Source organism: Fomitopsis serialis (genome assembly GCF_022376445.1).
Source record: "Fomitopsis serialis strain Sig1Antser10 chromosome Unknown B0H18scaffold_1, whole genome shotgun sequence".
Taxonomy (NCBI): Eukaryota; Fungi; Basidiomycota; class Agaricomycetes; order Polyporales; family Fomitopsidaceae; genus Fomitopsis; species Fomitopsis serialis.
In genome coordinates, this window is record NW_025954961.1 from 1,293,578 (window position 1) to 1,306,495 (window position 12,918).

At 56.8% G+C, this 12,918-nt stretch overlaps 3 protein-coding genes across 3 annotated transcripts; 2 read left to right on the top strand and 1 right to left on the bottom strand.

Annotated features, from left to right (window-relative positions):
• The first annotated feature begins 278 nt into the window (after positions 1–278).
• On the top strand, positions 279–3,913 carry B0H18DRAFT_17714 (uncharacterized protein). The gene is made up of 4 exons (XM_048036985.1): positions 279–1,346; positions 1,401–3,425; positions 3,483–3,622; positions 3,679–3,913. The coding sequence occupies exons 1-3, from the start codon at positions 423–425 to the stop codon at positions 3,501–3,503; spliced, it is 2,970 nt and encodes a 989-aa protein (XP_047901331.1). The 5' UTR covers positions 279–422; the 3' UTR covers positions 3,504–3,622; positions 3,679–3,913.
• A 1,986-nt stretch (positions 3,914–5,899) lies between these two features.
• B0H18DRAFT_967503 (uncharacterized protein) lies at positions 5,900–9,907 on the top strand. The gene is made up of 19 exons (XM_048043422.1): positions 5,900–5,925; positions 5,979–6,555; positions 6,827–6,852; positions 6,888–6,905; positions 6,932–6,976; positions 7,021–7,147; positions 7,200–7,265; positions 7,324–7,398; positions 7,448–7,759; positions 7,838–7,939; positions 7,990–8,030; positions 8,060–8,071; positions 8,129–8,219; positions 8,245–8,289; positions 8,334–8,593; positions 8,656–8,748; positions 8,807–8,957; positions 9,019–9,377; positions 9,447–9,907. The coding sequence occupies exons 2-19, from the start codon at positions 6,072–6,074 to the stop codon at positions 9,645–9,647; spliced, it is 2,508 nt and encodes an 835-aa protein (XP_047901332.1). The 5' UTR covers positions 5,900–5,925; positions 5,979–6,071; the 3' UTR covers positions 9,648–9,907.
• Positions 9,908–10,146: 239 nt separating this feature from the next.
• Positions 10,147–12,168, bottom strand: B0H18DRAFT_1091200 (uncharacterized protein; the record flags this gene model as incomplete). The annotated part of the gene is made up of 8 exons (XM_048032288.1): positions 10,147–10,357; positions 10,414–10,657; positions 10,726–10,877; positions 10,941–11,043; positions 11,115–11,441; positions 11,499–11,909; positions 11,967–12,027; positions 12,086–12,168. 7 exons carry the CDS (start codon positions 12,166–12,168, stop codon positions 10,475–10,477), a joined length of 1,320 nt encoding a protein of 439 aa, XP_047901333.1. The 3' UTR covers positions 10,147–10,357; positions 10,414–10,474.
• Positions 12,169–12,918: the final 750 nt, after the last annotated feature.

Genomic DNA, 12,918 nt, shown 5'->3' on the forward strand with positions numbered 1-12,918 from the left:
CAACGGATTGGCTAAAGACAGCTAGACTGGGAGTTTGCAAGCTCATACGTCCATACAGCAGGGAACGAGTGGAACGAGAGACAAGACAGTCTTATGCGACATTCTGCCAGGTTTCAGCCTGAGTCTGCAGGCAGTCGCACGTAGGTTGATAGGTGCGTCGAAGGGAGACCCTGAGCGCAGCGGCTGAAGCTGAAGCCGAGGCGCGCGCATTTGTCTCTGTTTGTCCCGCGCTCCATACTGGGCGATCCGGATTCACCGCGCCCAGTGTTCCCGCCACCGCAAGTCGCCAGGGCCTTTTCGAGGCCTCCTCCCAGCCTTCCCTCCTCGCTCCCCTTCCCCTCTCTTTCATCCCAGCATCTACCGCGAGCGACCGTCACACTCAGTTGTCGGGTTTGGCGCATTACTGACCGCGGTCGTCGGTCATGTCTGGGGCGAGACTGCCCGCAGTACGCCTGCCATCCGTCATCGCAGGACAAGGGGCCGACGAAGAAAACCTCGGAGAGAGTCCCGTGGTGGTGAGCCTACCGCCGTCGAACAGGTTCGGGTTCGCATGGCCTACCGAGGCTACTACCTCGGTTCCGTTGCCGCTAGCGACCGAGCGACCAGCTGGTGTCTCGTTCAGCTCCTCAGAAGGTGAGACCGACATATCTGAAGAGGAGCTGAGCCGCCCGACCAGAAGATCCGCCAAGTCTGCAGACGGAGAGGAGTCCGAGTTCGTTACGCCGACCAACCACTTGGACTCGGACCAGAACCCCATGGATCAGACGGCGCAGCCTCCGCTCCCCCGCTTGTCCAGAGCATTTTCCATGCCCCTTCCTTCTCAACTTGGGCCCCTTAGGAATCCACGGCGCATCACTTCATCCCCCGATAGCGACGACATAACCACTGTCATCGAGTTGCCCCCGGAGTATGCTCACTTCCATGAGCTCTCACTCGAGCTCGCAGACTCTGTGCAGATGGTCATACAGACGTTACTCCAACTCTCGCCTCCTCAGGTCCTGGATCCCGCCAAGGAGCAATTCTCAGCATGCTCGCTCTCAATTCCGACGCCTTCCGTATCTGCTATGTTTACATCTATGAAGAATCTAAATTACATGTCCGCCAACATGTCGGCTCTTAGTCTCGACCCTCCTATCCAACAGGCAACCACTGCAAGTGGTCGCCTTAGTATGCCGTTGTCGTGGAATGACTTCGACATCGGCGAGATGTTGCAGAGTGCGGGTGATGCGTTGAGCGGGGTGGCCGCTCAAGCTGGAGTCGACCTCGTGTTGTTCCATGGCGACCTAGGAATGAAGCACGTTGGCGTGAAGGGTGATGAAAGTGGACTTTCATATACCTTGTCGCATGTGCGTACCGAGTCGCGTTTGTTTTGACCGAATTCAAACTAACTCATGGATAAGGTTCTACGTCAACTTATAGCCACATCTCGCCCGGGGGACACCATCGAAGTAGGCTTATTTATTGTCGCTGCGCCAGTCTCAACCAACGGCACGGACGCAGGACGCGTGTCCCCCTCTGTCGATTCGGAAAGTCCACTGCGGTGTACATTCCAGATCGCGCACAGGACAGCATCTGTGACTTCGACGTATTCGGGCGACGCGGGTGAGTCCGACGCTGGCAGCGTGCCTCCGTCCCCTTCCGCCTCCTTCCAACTACAACCTTCCTTCAAGAGCCTTTTCCTGCGACGTCTGTTGAGCCATGTTGGTGCAACTCTGGAGTTGAATGTTCAGCCAAAAGGGGCATCACCGGCGGGGCGTCTTTGCGAGTTGACCGTTACCCTGGACCGTGGCTCACCAGCTGTCGTCAATCCGACTGTGAGCGGAGTCGCCGAAGAAGCATTCCCTGGTTCACCGGAGTTCAAGATTTCGCACGAACCAACACTAGAGCAGTTGACACAGTTCGCTGAGTCGCTACGAGGGCACAAGGTGACGCTGTTTGCAAACTCGAAAGGGGCATTCGCGCAGCATCTCACAAGTTACCTCACTGCTTGGGGGTTGGACGTCAGCCATGTATCGACAGAGCCGGACGCAGATACTCTCCCCGAGCATACAGAGGGGAGCCCTCAATCTGCGTCATCTGGCGGGGTGGGGAGAGATGATGCACCGTCTTCGGCGGATCCAGAGCAGCCCGCTGGGCTCGCTCCTCCTCCTTCTGGTATCCCTGGGCTAGAGCCGTTGTCGTTCTATCTCATTGATGACGACGTTTCTGTCTTGCGGGAAAAGTTACAGAAGGTCAGGGCAGAGTTAGCCTACCCGTTGCACCTGAACACGCGAAAACGACCATCGCTTGCAAATCACCATCGTCCACGTTCCTCACCACAGGTCGCTCGTGTCATGGGGTTCACTCCTGCGATGAGTGCACCTAACGCTCCCCCGCCTGTCATCGTCTACTTCACCTCACTCTCCAAGTTCAAGCTGGTCAAGGATGCTATCCAGTCGGTGCTCTCGCCTGGCATGGGCACCACGTCTCGGCTACCCGAAATCATTGTCATCCCCAAGCCTGCAGGGCCACGTCGCGTTTTGACGGCATTACACACGGCCATTACGAAGCCCGTCGTGGATCCTTTCTTCTACCCTACCGCCACCTCCCCCATCAGTCCTGGCTTCCACGCCATGACGCCTTTCTTCAACACACCAAACGCCGCTAGATCTCCCGGTGGCAGGTCAACCACGAGCATCCGAACGACGTCTGACAAGTCCGCCAGGTCGCCGAAAGAACACGGCCCGTCGTCGCCACGAGGCGTATCGGACACGATGGAGTACTTCTCGGATGCGGCTGCCAAGCTGGGAACCTCGCCTGCATCCGGCCTCGTCATTCAAAGTCCTGACGGTCAACCAGCAGGTATATTCTTCCATCCGAAGCCGAAGGGCTCGGGAAGCAGGAGCAATCTACCGACACCTGCGTCTGAACGGGGTGTGTCGCCTTATGAGCACTCGGGGCGCAGTCGTGGGGTATCGTTCCGTCGACCATCGGACGAGGCAAGTCTGGGTGTTGGTGCCTCCGAGGTCTCGCGACGTAATACGCGTCCGGCCATGCCGGAAAGTACGGACTCTGAAGATCGTGAGGGTCGGACCCTATCACCTAATGGCAGACGCAAATCCGTACCTGCAAGCGAGACCCTGCCGCCGTTGTCAATAGAGAGCCCCATCTCTGCTGGCGTCGTGGCTACATCACCCGCCCCAGAGCCTTCGCCGTCCACGTCTGCATCGTCGAGGAACTTATCTCGCAAGGGCGGTCAAGTCGACCCCGTTCTTCGACACGCACCCGACCAGCCAGGATCTCCATCTCGCGCAACTGCATCGCCGTCTACACGTAGACCCCGGCGCAATTTGGATAGCCCGGTCCTAAATATCCCAGTGCAGAAGAAGGGCAAGCCCAGTGATACGAACATCGTGCCGCCTATCAGTGTGCTCATCGTCGATGGTATGTACATAACATGTTATCGAGGCATGTCATCGATGAGGCTAACTTGTACTTTTGACGTGTTGTACGTGTGCAGATAATCCGATCAACCAGACGATTCTCTCCACCTTCATGAAGAAAAGAAAATCAAGTTTGATGTCGCGAAGAACGGAGAGGAGGCTGTGGCGAAGTGGCAGACGGGGGCTTCCATCTGGTCCTCGTGAGTACCTCGTGCATTTACCTCATACTCGGTCACGGACGCTGACACCTTTCCAGATGGACATTCAGATGCCGTCATGGATGGTATCGAGGCACCAAGCAATCCGGCGAATGGAGAAGTTCAATGCACGGGGGCCTTCCCATCGACACCCCAATCTGAAGGTCAGCGGACACCGTCAGAAGCCTCGCTCAGCGAGTCACGGTCGTCGACGATGTCAACTCCGCCGTACCGGTCGTCGGTGATTATCGTCGCCCTCACGGCGTCCTCGCTGCAAAGTGACCGAGTGGCCGCGCTGGCCGCCGGGTGAACGACTTCCTCACGAAGCCCGTGTCTCTCCACTGGTTGAACAGCAAGATCATCGAGTGGGGCTCCATCAAGGCCTTGCAGATGTGGGCGGATATCCGGCCGGAGGTGGTCAAGAGTATATCCTCCGGTCAGGCAGCACAGGCGCAGAAAGTCGCACGCAGGCTGCACGTTCCGGAAGGCAGGACTCCCACTGACTCTCGTAGTCGATCGTCCTCTGTGTCGCGTAATAGGCAGGCCACTGCCGATGGTGCCGCGGCTGCGGCACGGAAGCTCGCAGCAGATGACCGGACGCCTACGCAGAACACCCAGTGCCTGCGGTTCAAGAAGAGTCTCCAGGCTCTACCAGTGGATCTTCATCAGACGCGATGAACATGCCTCGCGCGCCGTTGGCTGCCGAAATCGCTGATCGTGAGTATTGTTATCTCGTTCATCTCGTCATTGAGCCAGATGTTGATCACTGACGGTGGGCATAGCTCTCGCGGAGCCTGAAATTGCGGAAATGCGTCTGCTGGGGAGCTAGAAGACAAGACTAATTCGTCCGCGCAGAAACTTCGTACGTTTCGCTGACCTCACGCCCGAGGAGTTAGCTAATATCCGACGTGTTAGCAGAGGCAGAGGACCCTTCCCGTGAGGCCGCTCCGGAGGCGTCCCGGGCTTCTGGACTGACCGAGTCTCCACAAAATGAAAAGTCTGTATTGGCCGCCGATACACGACGCGCGGTGACAGAAGGGCCAGGAGGCGCACTACCGGAGGCCGCAGATCCTCCGGCGGCAGGTCGTGATGGCGAGCCGCCGGAACCACCGCCAGAACCGCAATGACGGTACGGGGCGACTCTTGGGTTGTTTGCATGGTTCGCACTCCCATTCGTTTTACCCTTCTTGCCAAGGGTCGCCGGGTTCATTCACAAGCTGTTCTGAATTTTCATTTTCTGGGGTTTCGTGTGGTTGTATCGGGGTGCTGATTTCCTTGGGTTAACTGGTCATGGGTTATCTACGTATGCTGTCGCTGCTTACACTCATTCAGGTATGATACATAGTTTGCATTCACGCTTCATGATTCTCCACGACCATCCGCTACTGACGCGCTCGCCTAGCGGACCACTCTACCGCTGCCCTGCTGTTCCTGCCTGCCCGAGAGGGCTGCGCTGTTCACGTCGGCATCTTGTTACGCCGCACTGTAGCAACACGACTGTTGAGCGAGTACGGACATTCGCCTAGACATATATCCGCATACACGAGACGATGTCATTACGCCCCTGCTACCTTACGATGCGGCACACGAAGCTATTGTTGAGCAGGTGATCGGGGAGCCTGCCAAGTGTGTGCCTCTTAATAGTCTGTACCTCTCGGCTGTCATGCAGCATGACGTGTGGAAAGCCTCCGCGCTGTGATGGGTGGAAGTGAGTCATACATGTTTAGTTGTCGAGAGGAGATGCGCGCGAGGAGAAGATCAGTCGGGCTAGCCGAGTGCGCGCTCCTGTTTCGCGGGACGCCTGTGCTGACGGGCGCGCGAGGCGTAAGCAACGCGCCGCACGAGGAGCCACCGCATCAGCTGGCCGTCCTTCTGGTGCTGGGAGATCGTCCGCCCAGTCGCCGCAGCGGTCGCGCCGCGCCTGTTGGGGGGCGTCTGATGACACGCGGACGCTGACCGAGCGAGTCTGCATCCGCGCACGTGCCCTGGCGTGCAGGAGCAGGAACCGAGCGATTCCCCGCGCCCGAAACCATCGCGGGCCGCGCAATCTTATCAGTCCGCCACTCCGCGACCTCCAGACCGCCCCGTGACGTGACCCGTCACACACTCCCCAGTATTCGCGGAGGCGAGTCACCCACGCGCGAGCCAAGACCCTGCGTGTTTTCCGCCGCGAGCGGACTCGACGCTCAGCCCGCGGCAGCCTGCCCACCGCTCGCTCGCTTAGCGGCAGGGGAGTGATGGTGACAGACGCAGGCGCGTGCCCTGGGAAGCGGCAGACCGTAAAGCAGGCAGCTGCAGGCATCACGGTGTGTAGGCGTTTACCTGCCATAACGGGAAACCAGTTAAGCGGACTCATGAGCGGACTTACTTCCGAGCGACAACACGCCTTCTTCTGGTCCTCCCTCCTGCTCTCCTCCTCCCCCTGCCCTCCTTCCTCCCTCGCGTCCTCACCATGGACGTCAACATCCATCACCACGATCCTGCTGTCCAGAGCAAGCGCACTTCCATCCACGAGCTGCTCAACCCTGTCGGTCCCTCCACATCCCTCGACCAGCAGTATGCACAGCAGCTTCCCAGCATATCGCACTTCATGCCCCAGCCCCACCCTCACCAGCACCCTCAGCACGTACAGGCCATGCCTCCGCCTCAGTACTCGCCCCCCATGAATTCACAGCCCTCGTTCAGCCTGCGCACCGCGAGCTGGGACCAACAGGCAACAAAGGATGACCTCGCTCGTCGCCCCGAGACCGATCCCAATGCGTGTCGTTTCGGGCATCCTTCCGTGCCATCTCACCATCAGTACTATCAAGAGACTTACCCCCGCTCTTCTCGCTCCGTGAGTGAGACGCCCAGTTACGGAATGGACATCCCATCGTGGTCTACTGCGACCGAGCAGGCCAACTCCCCCTACCCCATGTACTCGAATGACCGTACAGGTACGTGCTGAGTGCGTCTCTTCACGGTTCTTCTGCCGACGGGCTGCCACTTGCTAGCTATCCCGAACACATCTGTCTCGCGGAGCCCGATGCCTCCCCCGCCCCCAGCACCGATGTCCTCTCACTCGCCAACGTGGACTACGCCCCGCAACAGCAACACTACGAGCAAGACATCGCATCTCACCATCAGTACACGTCTCCAAATCCAAATGGTCTCCGTCTCACGATGATAGTCGACGCGAATTGCGAAATCTGACCAATGCGTCTTTAGATTGGCAGAGCGGTGAACGAGCATCCGTCGACTGGCGCAGGCTCGTACGGTGCCCACGCAGCCACTGCCCCCGATGACCGTCCGACGCACTCTCAGCACTATCAGCCGTCGGCTCATGTCGGCTACACATCTGTCCCTTTCGCAATCCCAGTTGCTGCATATCCCCCGACTCCTCTCCCGAATCCCAAAGGCAGTTCGAGCAAAGTGACGATGAGTCGGGGGCAAAATCAAAGAAGTCGCGATCGATGGCGACTGCGAGCGTGAGCCTGAACGTGAACACGAACGCGAACGCGAAGGTGGCAAAGGTCCCAGAGGGTGCCGGTTGGTCTATGCAAGGGTTCTGCGTCATTCCGTCTTGCTCACTCTATGGTAGCCCAATCAAGACGTGGCTACAGCGCCAAGAAACGCAGCGAAGCCGCACAGATAGCTGCTCAAAACGGTGAGAGTTTTTCTTGCTCAGAGTGGTGGGCGGTCGGCATGCTCACGGCATTATGTAGCCCAACTGATGCCCACCGTGTCGTATGCGCACGTGTCGAATGAGAAGGGGAAGGAGAAGGCTGCCAGTAACACCGGTAAGGCGAGTTTATCTGACATGATGAGATATACTTATCCCCGCTCTAGTTCAAGGTCCCATGAGAATCGTGGGCCAGGATGACACTTCGCAGCTTGAGACTTCCGGACCACTGCATCCGGAGCTCCAGTTCGCTCGATGCATGTCAAACAGATACCGATCGGAGGAATTCCCTCGCTGTGTATCCTGCACTCGTCGATGGGCCGGCGATACCTGTCGCTTCCAGGGTATACGCTTCTTCCTCAAGAACGACAAGAAACAGATCGTTGGGATCAGTTTTGTCGAGAGCCAGAAACCCGACGCGCCGACGATGAACTTTCCGAACAAGTGGAACATACTCTGGACAAGCCTCACACTCGACGGTTAAAGGTAAGGCTGTTTCTATGACTGTTGCTCGCGTGTTGAACTCAAAAATGACGTGCTGCACTAACAGCGGACAGTCGCGCAGGCGCTTCTGCCCACCCTGAAGAAGGAGCTGGACCATCTCAGCCTGAGCGAGGTCATACGTCGCCCGAGAGAAAGTGAGGTCAGGGCAACTTGCGGTAGGTTTCCTGGCATGCATGTGAGAACTGCGCCTCATACGGCACCCCAGATACATGCATGACATCCATATTCTCGAGCAGCTGGATGTGCGTCTGTGCGGCCGCGAGGCTTGCGCCGAGTGCTATGAGCAGGTCAAGGAGTGACATTGACCGGGCGGGTGCGCCGGAGGCCGAGATCGGGCCCTACAGGCACGACGGGAGAAGCATGCGCATATCAACCCTTCTTCCTGTCGTGTACACGCGAATGAACACCAGGCCAAAGACTTCTCACCCATGTCCCGTTTGCAAGCCGGAGCTGGAGGAAGTCATCACGGAGATGGAGGCGCTGCTTCAGGAGACCGAGCAAGAGCGTTCACTCCGGAGCCGGGTCGTGGACCTTCGCTGTCGCCTCCAGGTACAGCATCGACACTACAGTGGTCGGACCCCGTACCGAGCAGCAGCGTACCTGACACGCGGTATATCACATCCGCTGCCTATGTCGATAACCTCAGCAACGGTGTACCTCCAGAGCCATCCTCCTTCGCGGCGGGTACCAAGGTGCCCTCTCACGTCACGCGGTACTTCGCGGACGGCGAGCTCACGGATGACATCTTCTGCCGTATCTGGGCCCGCGGCGAGCCTATCGTGGTCACAGGTATGCTCCCGAAGTTCCACGTCAATTGGTCGCCAGAGTACTTCATCAGCAAGTACGGCTCGCAGAGCTGTCTCATTCTGAGTGCCAGACGGACCAGAACCGGCGCGTGACGGTGGGCGAGTTCTTCTCCTGGTTCGGCAGGTATGAAGGGCGCCGAGATTGCTGGAAGTTGAAGGTATTTCGGCGATGCGTCGGCCCTCGTGCGAAGCGCAGCTGACTCATGCGTCTTACAGGACTGGCCGCCATCAACGGATTTCCGCACTGCTTTCCCTGAGCTGTACGACGACTTCGCGAACGCGACGCCGGTGCCGAACTACGTGCGGCGAGATGGTGTTCTGAACCTTGCGTCGCATTTCCCGGGCAATACAGTTGCTCCTGATCTGGGTAGGTACAGCTCCATTCGCGGAGGCGTCAGATTGAACGTGGCTTGCTAAATTGGCTACAGGGCCGAAGATGTACAACGCGATGGCGTCCTTTGAGTCTAACGGCAGCAAGGGTTCGACGCGGCTACATATGGACATGGCTGATGCCGTGAACGTCATGCTCTATGCCGCACCAACGCCGGATGGCCGCCCGGGATGCGCGGCGTGGGACCTCTTCAAGGCGGAGGATGCGACGAAGCTCCGGAAATACATGCGCAAGAAGTTCAAGGGCCAGTTTCAGCACGACCCGATCCATTCTCAGCAGTTCTACTTGGATTCCGAGCTCCGGGAGGAGCTTTTCAAGGAATACGGCGTCAAGTCGCACCGCGTCTTACAGAAGCCTGGTGAGGCCGTGTTCATCCCGGCCGGCTGTGCCCATCAGGTAAGTGTCCATTTCATTTTCATATCCGCGATGTCGATCGAACTCGGCTAATGGGTCTGACTGGCGAAGGTTTGCAACCTCGCGGATTGCATCAAGGTGGCCAGCGATTTCGTCAGCCCCGAGAACATCGAGCGGTGCGAGATGCTCACTCGCGAGTTCCGGGAACAAAATCAGTCTATGGCATGGAAGGAGGACGTGTTGCAGCTCCGCACGATGATGTGGTTTGCTTGGCTCTCGTGCACGCGTCAGGAGAAGGATGCAGATGCCTGAATACGGCCGGACTGTCAGTGTGTTTTGGTTATCGCTGTCATGCTGCTTTGCTCTCGAAGCCGACTACATTAAGTACTACTTGCAATGCCCGCCACCTACTGTTACTTGTCGTCGTTGTCATCATTATAATCGCTTGGTAGCTTGTGTATTGATATCGGTATCGTTGTCTGCATCTGGTAGCTTGCTCGCGTCTGGTTAGTGGTAGCGTACACATATTGGAGACATACGAACAATACAACTCAAGATTATTGGATCGAGAATGATGTGACGTGCCGTCCGCGAACATTGATGCTCTCCTCAAGGTTAACGTTCTACTCCACTGCATACCACCGCGACGATCCTGCTCAATAGTGTTCACCCGATACGAGCCGATGTATAACCGTTCTCGGACAATCTGCGTTCATTAGAAGGACCGCGGGCACAGTCTTCATGCCGTGGTAAATTTGTAAGTACCATCGGCGGCGCGGAATCGACAAAAGCGGTTCCACGAGTCTAGGAAGGGAATCAAGATGCTCATGGAAATAAGCTTATGTAGTTGACGGCCGTTACATACAAGAATAGCGGGCCCGGGCCTCTGCTACGGCGCATCCAATTGAGATAGCGTGGTACATCATGCATCAAGCCTGAGCAAGAAGGGACCGCTGCTCAGTCAGTGCTCCAATGAGCGAGCGAGCTGGGTCTAGCCGCACAAATCCCCCGCCAGTCGGATCCTGCGACAGTCGCAGTGCCGTGAGTGATGGTGTGAATGCCGGTCGGGAGAACATACCATACATATATATTCACAAGGTTCGGACTGAGATGCAAAGGAACTGCGGGCCACCGTAACGTCACGTCGGGACGACCAACACAGACGCGCCCCCGTCCTTGGTAACACGCAAGCGCGTCTTGATCAACACGCATTTGCGCCCGAATTGACGTAGTGTGCGAGTGGCACTGCCAGCGGTTGCCTTGGCGGACAGGTCTTGCGACATCCCGAGGCCAGAGGGAGCAAGCAGAATTGCTTGTCCGGTCTATCGGCAGATTGGCCGCGAAACGGATTTAGTTGAGGATCTACCGCAACCCAGACAGGCTACATTACCTGCAAATTCACCACCTTGTCGAATGCTTCCTTGGTGTCGACGTCAGCCGATACATGCTTCGTGATATGCTCCCACCAAGCGGGGGAAGAGAAGCGATGTAGTAGTGTGATGCTACAGAGATCCAATAGCACGGGCGGGACCACGGTGGGTTCTGTACCCCGACAACAATGGTTAGATGCCACACATCGCCGGACAATGAAAGCGCAGATCCTACCCTGGGTACTGATTACGACACGCATGGCTTGATGCCGTTGCTGTCGTATGAGCGACAGGAGTTCCTGCGTCAGACCGCTTGTAACTCTGTTGGGCGACAGGTACTGAAGTGTGAAGTCAACGGTCATTCTGGTTTTGGCTATGGCTTGATAGTCCTGCATGAAGTGGACCTTACTTTGTGCGCTTCATCGACGACCAAGACCTTCCCAGTGTCGACTTTGGCCCGGACGAATAACCGCGTGATTATCTCGAAGAATCCGCAGGCAGATGCGGGGTCAACGAAAGGGTCAGACAAATCAATAATCGTCAACTGGCCTGCCGCGAACCGCGCAGGAGCTGCCCGCTGCTCCCCCAGAGATCGTTTGTCTAGGAACGCTTCGAGCAGCGCCATACGCTGCTCCAGGCCAGCACGCTGAGCAGGATTGAATTTCGACTTCCGCTTCTCGAGCTCCTCCTTGAATGCTTGATATGTGTAGTTCTCACCAAGATCACGTAGAATTGACTGGACAACGCACATGTTAGTGATGATCCTTGCCCAATGGCTGAAACAAGGACACACCAAGACGGTCTGCATGTACAATGGTACGTGGTCGGACTGCCCAATTGCCATCATAGACAAGAAGGCTCGGGCATCCAGCTCTTCCTTGCTGAATAACAGAGGCTCCACAGTGATAGAATCGCCGAGCGGAGCATACACGCCCCGCATAGTCTTCAACGAAGACTTGGACACGTACACTCGAACACGCGGTGTTTCTATGCTGGGATCTGCCGCTGGCAAGCCTACCCACGCAGCCTCGCACGGCTGTGAACATGGCCCGCCCTCACCGAAATGGAGGACAAGGCCAGCGAGAGGCTTCGTAATGGTACCAATGCGGGGACAGGCAGGTACCATATTCTCCAACATCACTGAGACTGTGTGAGACTTTCCAGAGCCTTGTACCCCGCACACGACGGCGGAGAATGGCGTGTTCTGTGGAGGCAAGTATCAGTATCCCATGACACCTACGCATGGAGGGTAGGGGGTTACTGTGTTCAAGTAAATCCTCTCGTCCTGAGATTCATCAATTGCGCAGGTACCCTTTTTATCACTGTCATGATCCTATTCAGCCATGCCCCCCTTTTGCCATGAAACCGATGGAACTCAACTAGATTTCCACCACAGATCCCAATAGTCCTCGCTGAGGAAAGCTCGCACGACCTCCGGTCGCCTTGTAAGCTTCCCTGGTCATGATAGGAGCCGTGCGTAGCTCATGATCACTCGAGTCACGGTGGTCGAGCTTCACATGGGAGAGGAGCTGACGCTCATCCTATAAAAGGATAATATATTGCCAAATTCGAGACCGATGAGTGATGTCCATACTCACTGGCAACTGCGTATCGACTTACTTGATCATCTGATTCATCATCGACGACAATCGCGACCGAACAGGAGGTGGCTACAGTTGACTGTGTAGACGTTGCAGACCCGCTTAATAGGTCAGACACTTCATCCATGCCTGACTATATGCTCAGGCTCAATCAGCGAAGGATCGAAGTTGAAGCCACTTCAAAGAAAGCCGAGAAACGTACGTCGCGAGGATTATTCTTCACGTCCATGAGGTTGCTACAATGCATAACTAAGTCAGCAGCGTTTCGAAAGCGAGTAGTCACAAAGGGCGTGAATCTGTGCTGAAGAACCAAATGGCGCATTTTATAGGTCAACGCACCTCGCTTTCTGACTCAACTGAATGCGCTTCGAGGGCGGGCGACATGCGTCTTCCGGTGAATCGCTTCGCGCACGCTTCATCGCAACGTGTAGCACAGGTTTCGCGACTGCAAGAGAGTGGTCGTCAGACTCTGAACCCGAGCCTAGGTCAATATATGTCAGACGGGAGTCAAAAGACCGCAATCTTGCCATACTGGTTGATTGCTCGAACTCGAGGCTCTCGTCGTCCGATTCAGACGCTGTAGTATGTACCAATCGTGGTGAGATGATAACT

Excerpts from the sequence above, each read along its gene's own strand:
- B0H18DRAFT_17714 (XM_048036985.1), top strand. The coding sequence starts at position 423 with ATGTCTGGGGCGAGACTGCCCGCAGTACGCCTGCCATCCGTCATCGCA. Across the intron at positions 1,347-1,400 it reads TTTCATATACCTTGTCGCAT|GTTCTACGTCAACTTATAGC; the intron begins GTGCGTACCGAG and ends CTCATGGATAAG. Across the intron at positions 3,426-3,482 it reads GTGTGCTCATCGTCGATGGT|GTGTTGTACGTGTGCAGATA; the intron begins ATGTACATAACA and ends TGTACTTTTGAC.
- B0H18DRAFT_967503 (XM_048043422.1), top strand. The coding sequence starts at position 6,072 with ATGGACGTCAACATCCATCACCACGATCCTGCTGTCCAGAGCAAGCGC. Across the intron at positions 6,977-7,020 it reads CTGTCCCTTTCGCAATCCCA|TTCGAGCAAAGTGACGATGA; the intron begins GTTGCTGCATAT and ends TCCCAAAGGCAG. Across the intron at positions 7,148-7,199 it reads AAAGGTCCCAGAGGGTGCCG|CCCAATCAAGACGTGGCTAC; the intron begins GTTGGTCTATGC and ends ACTCTATGGTAG.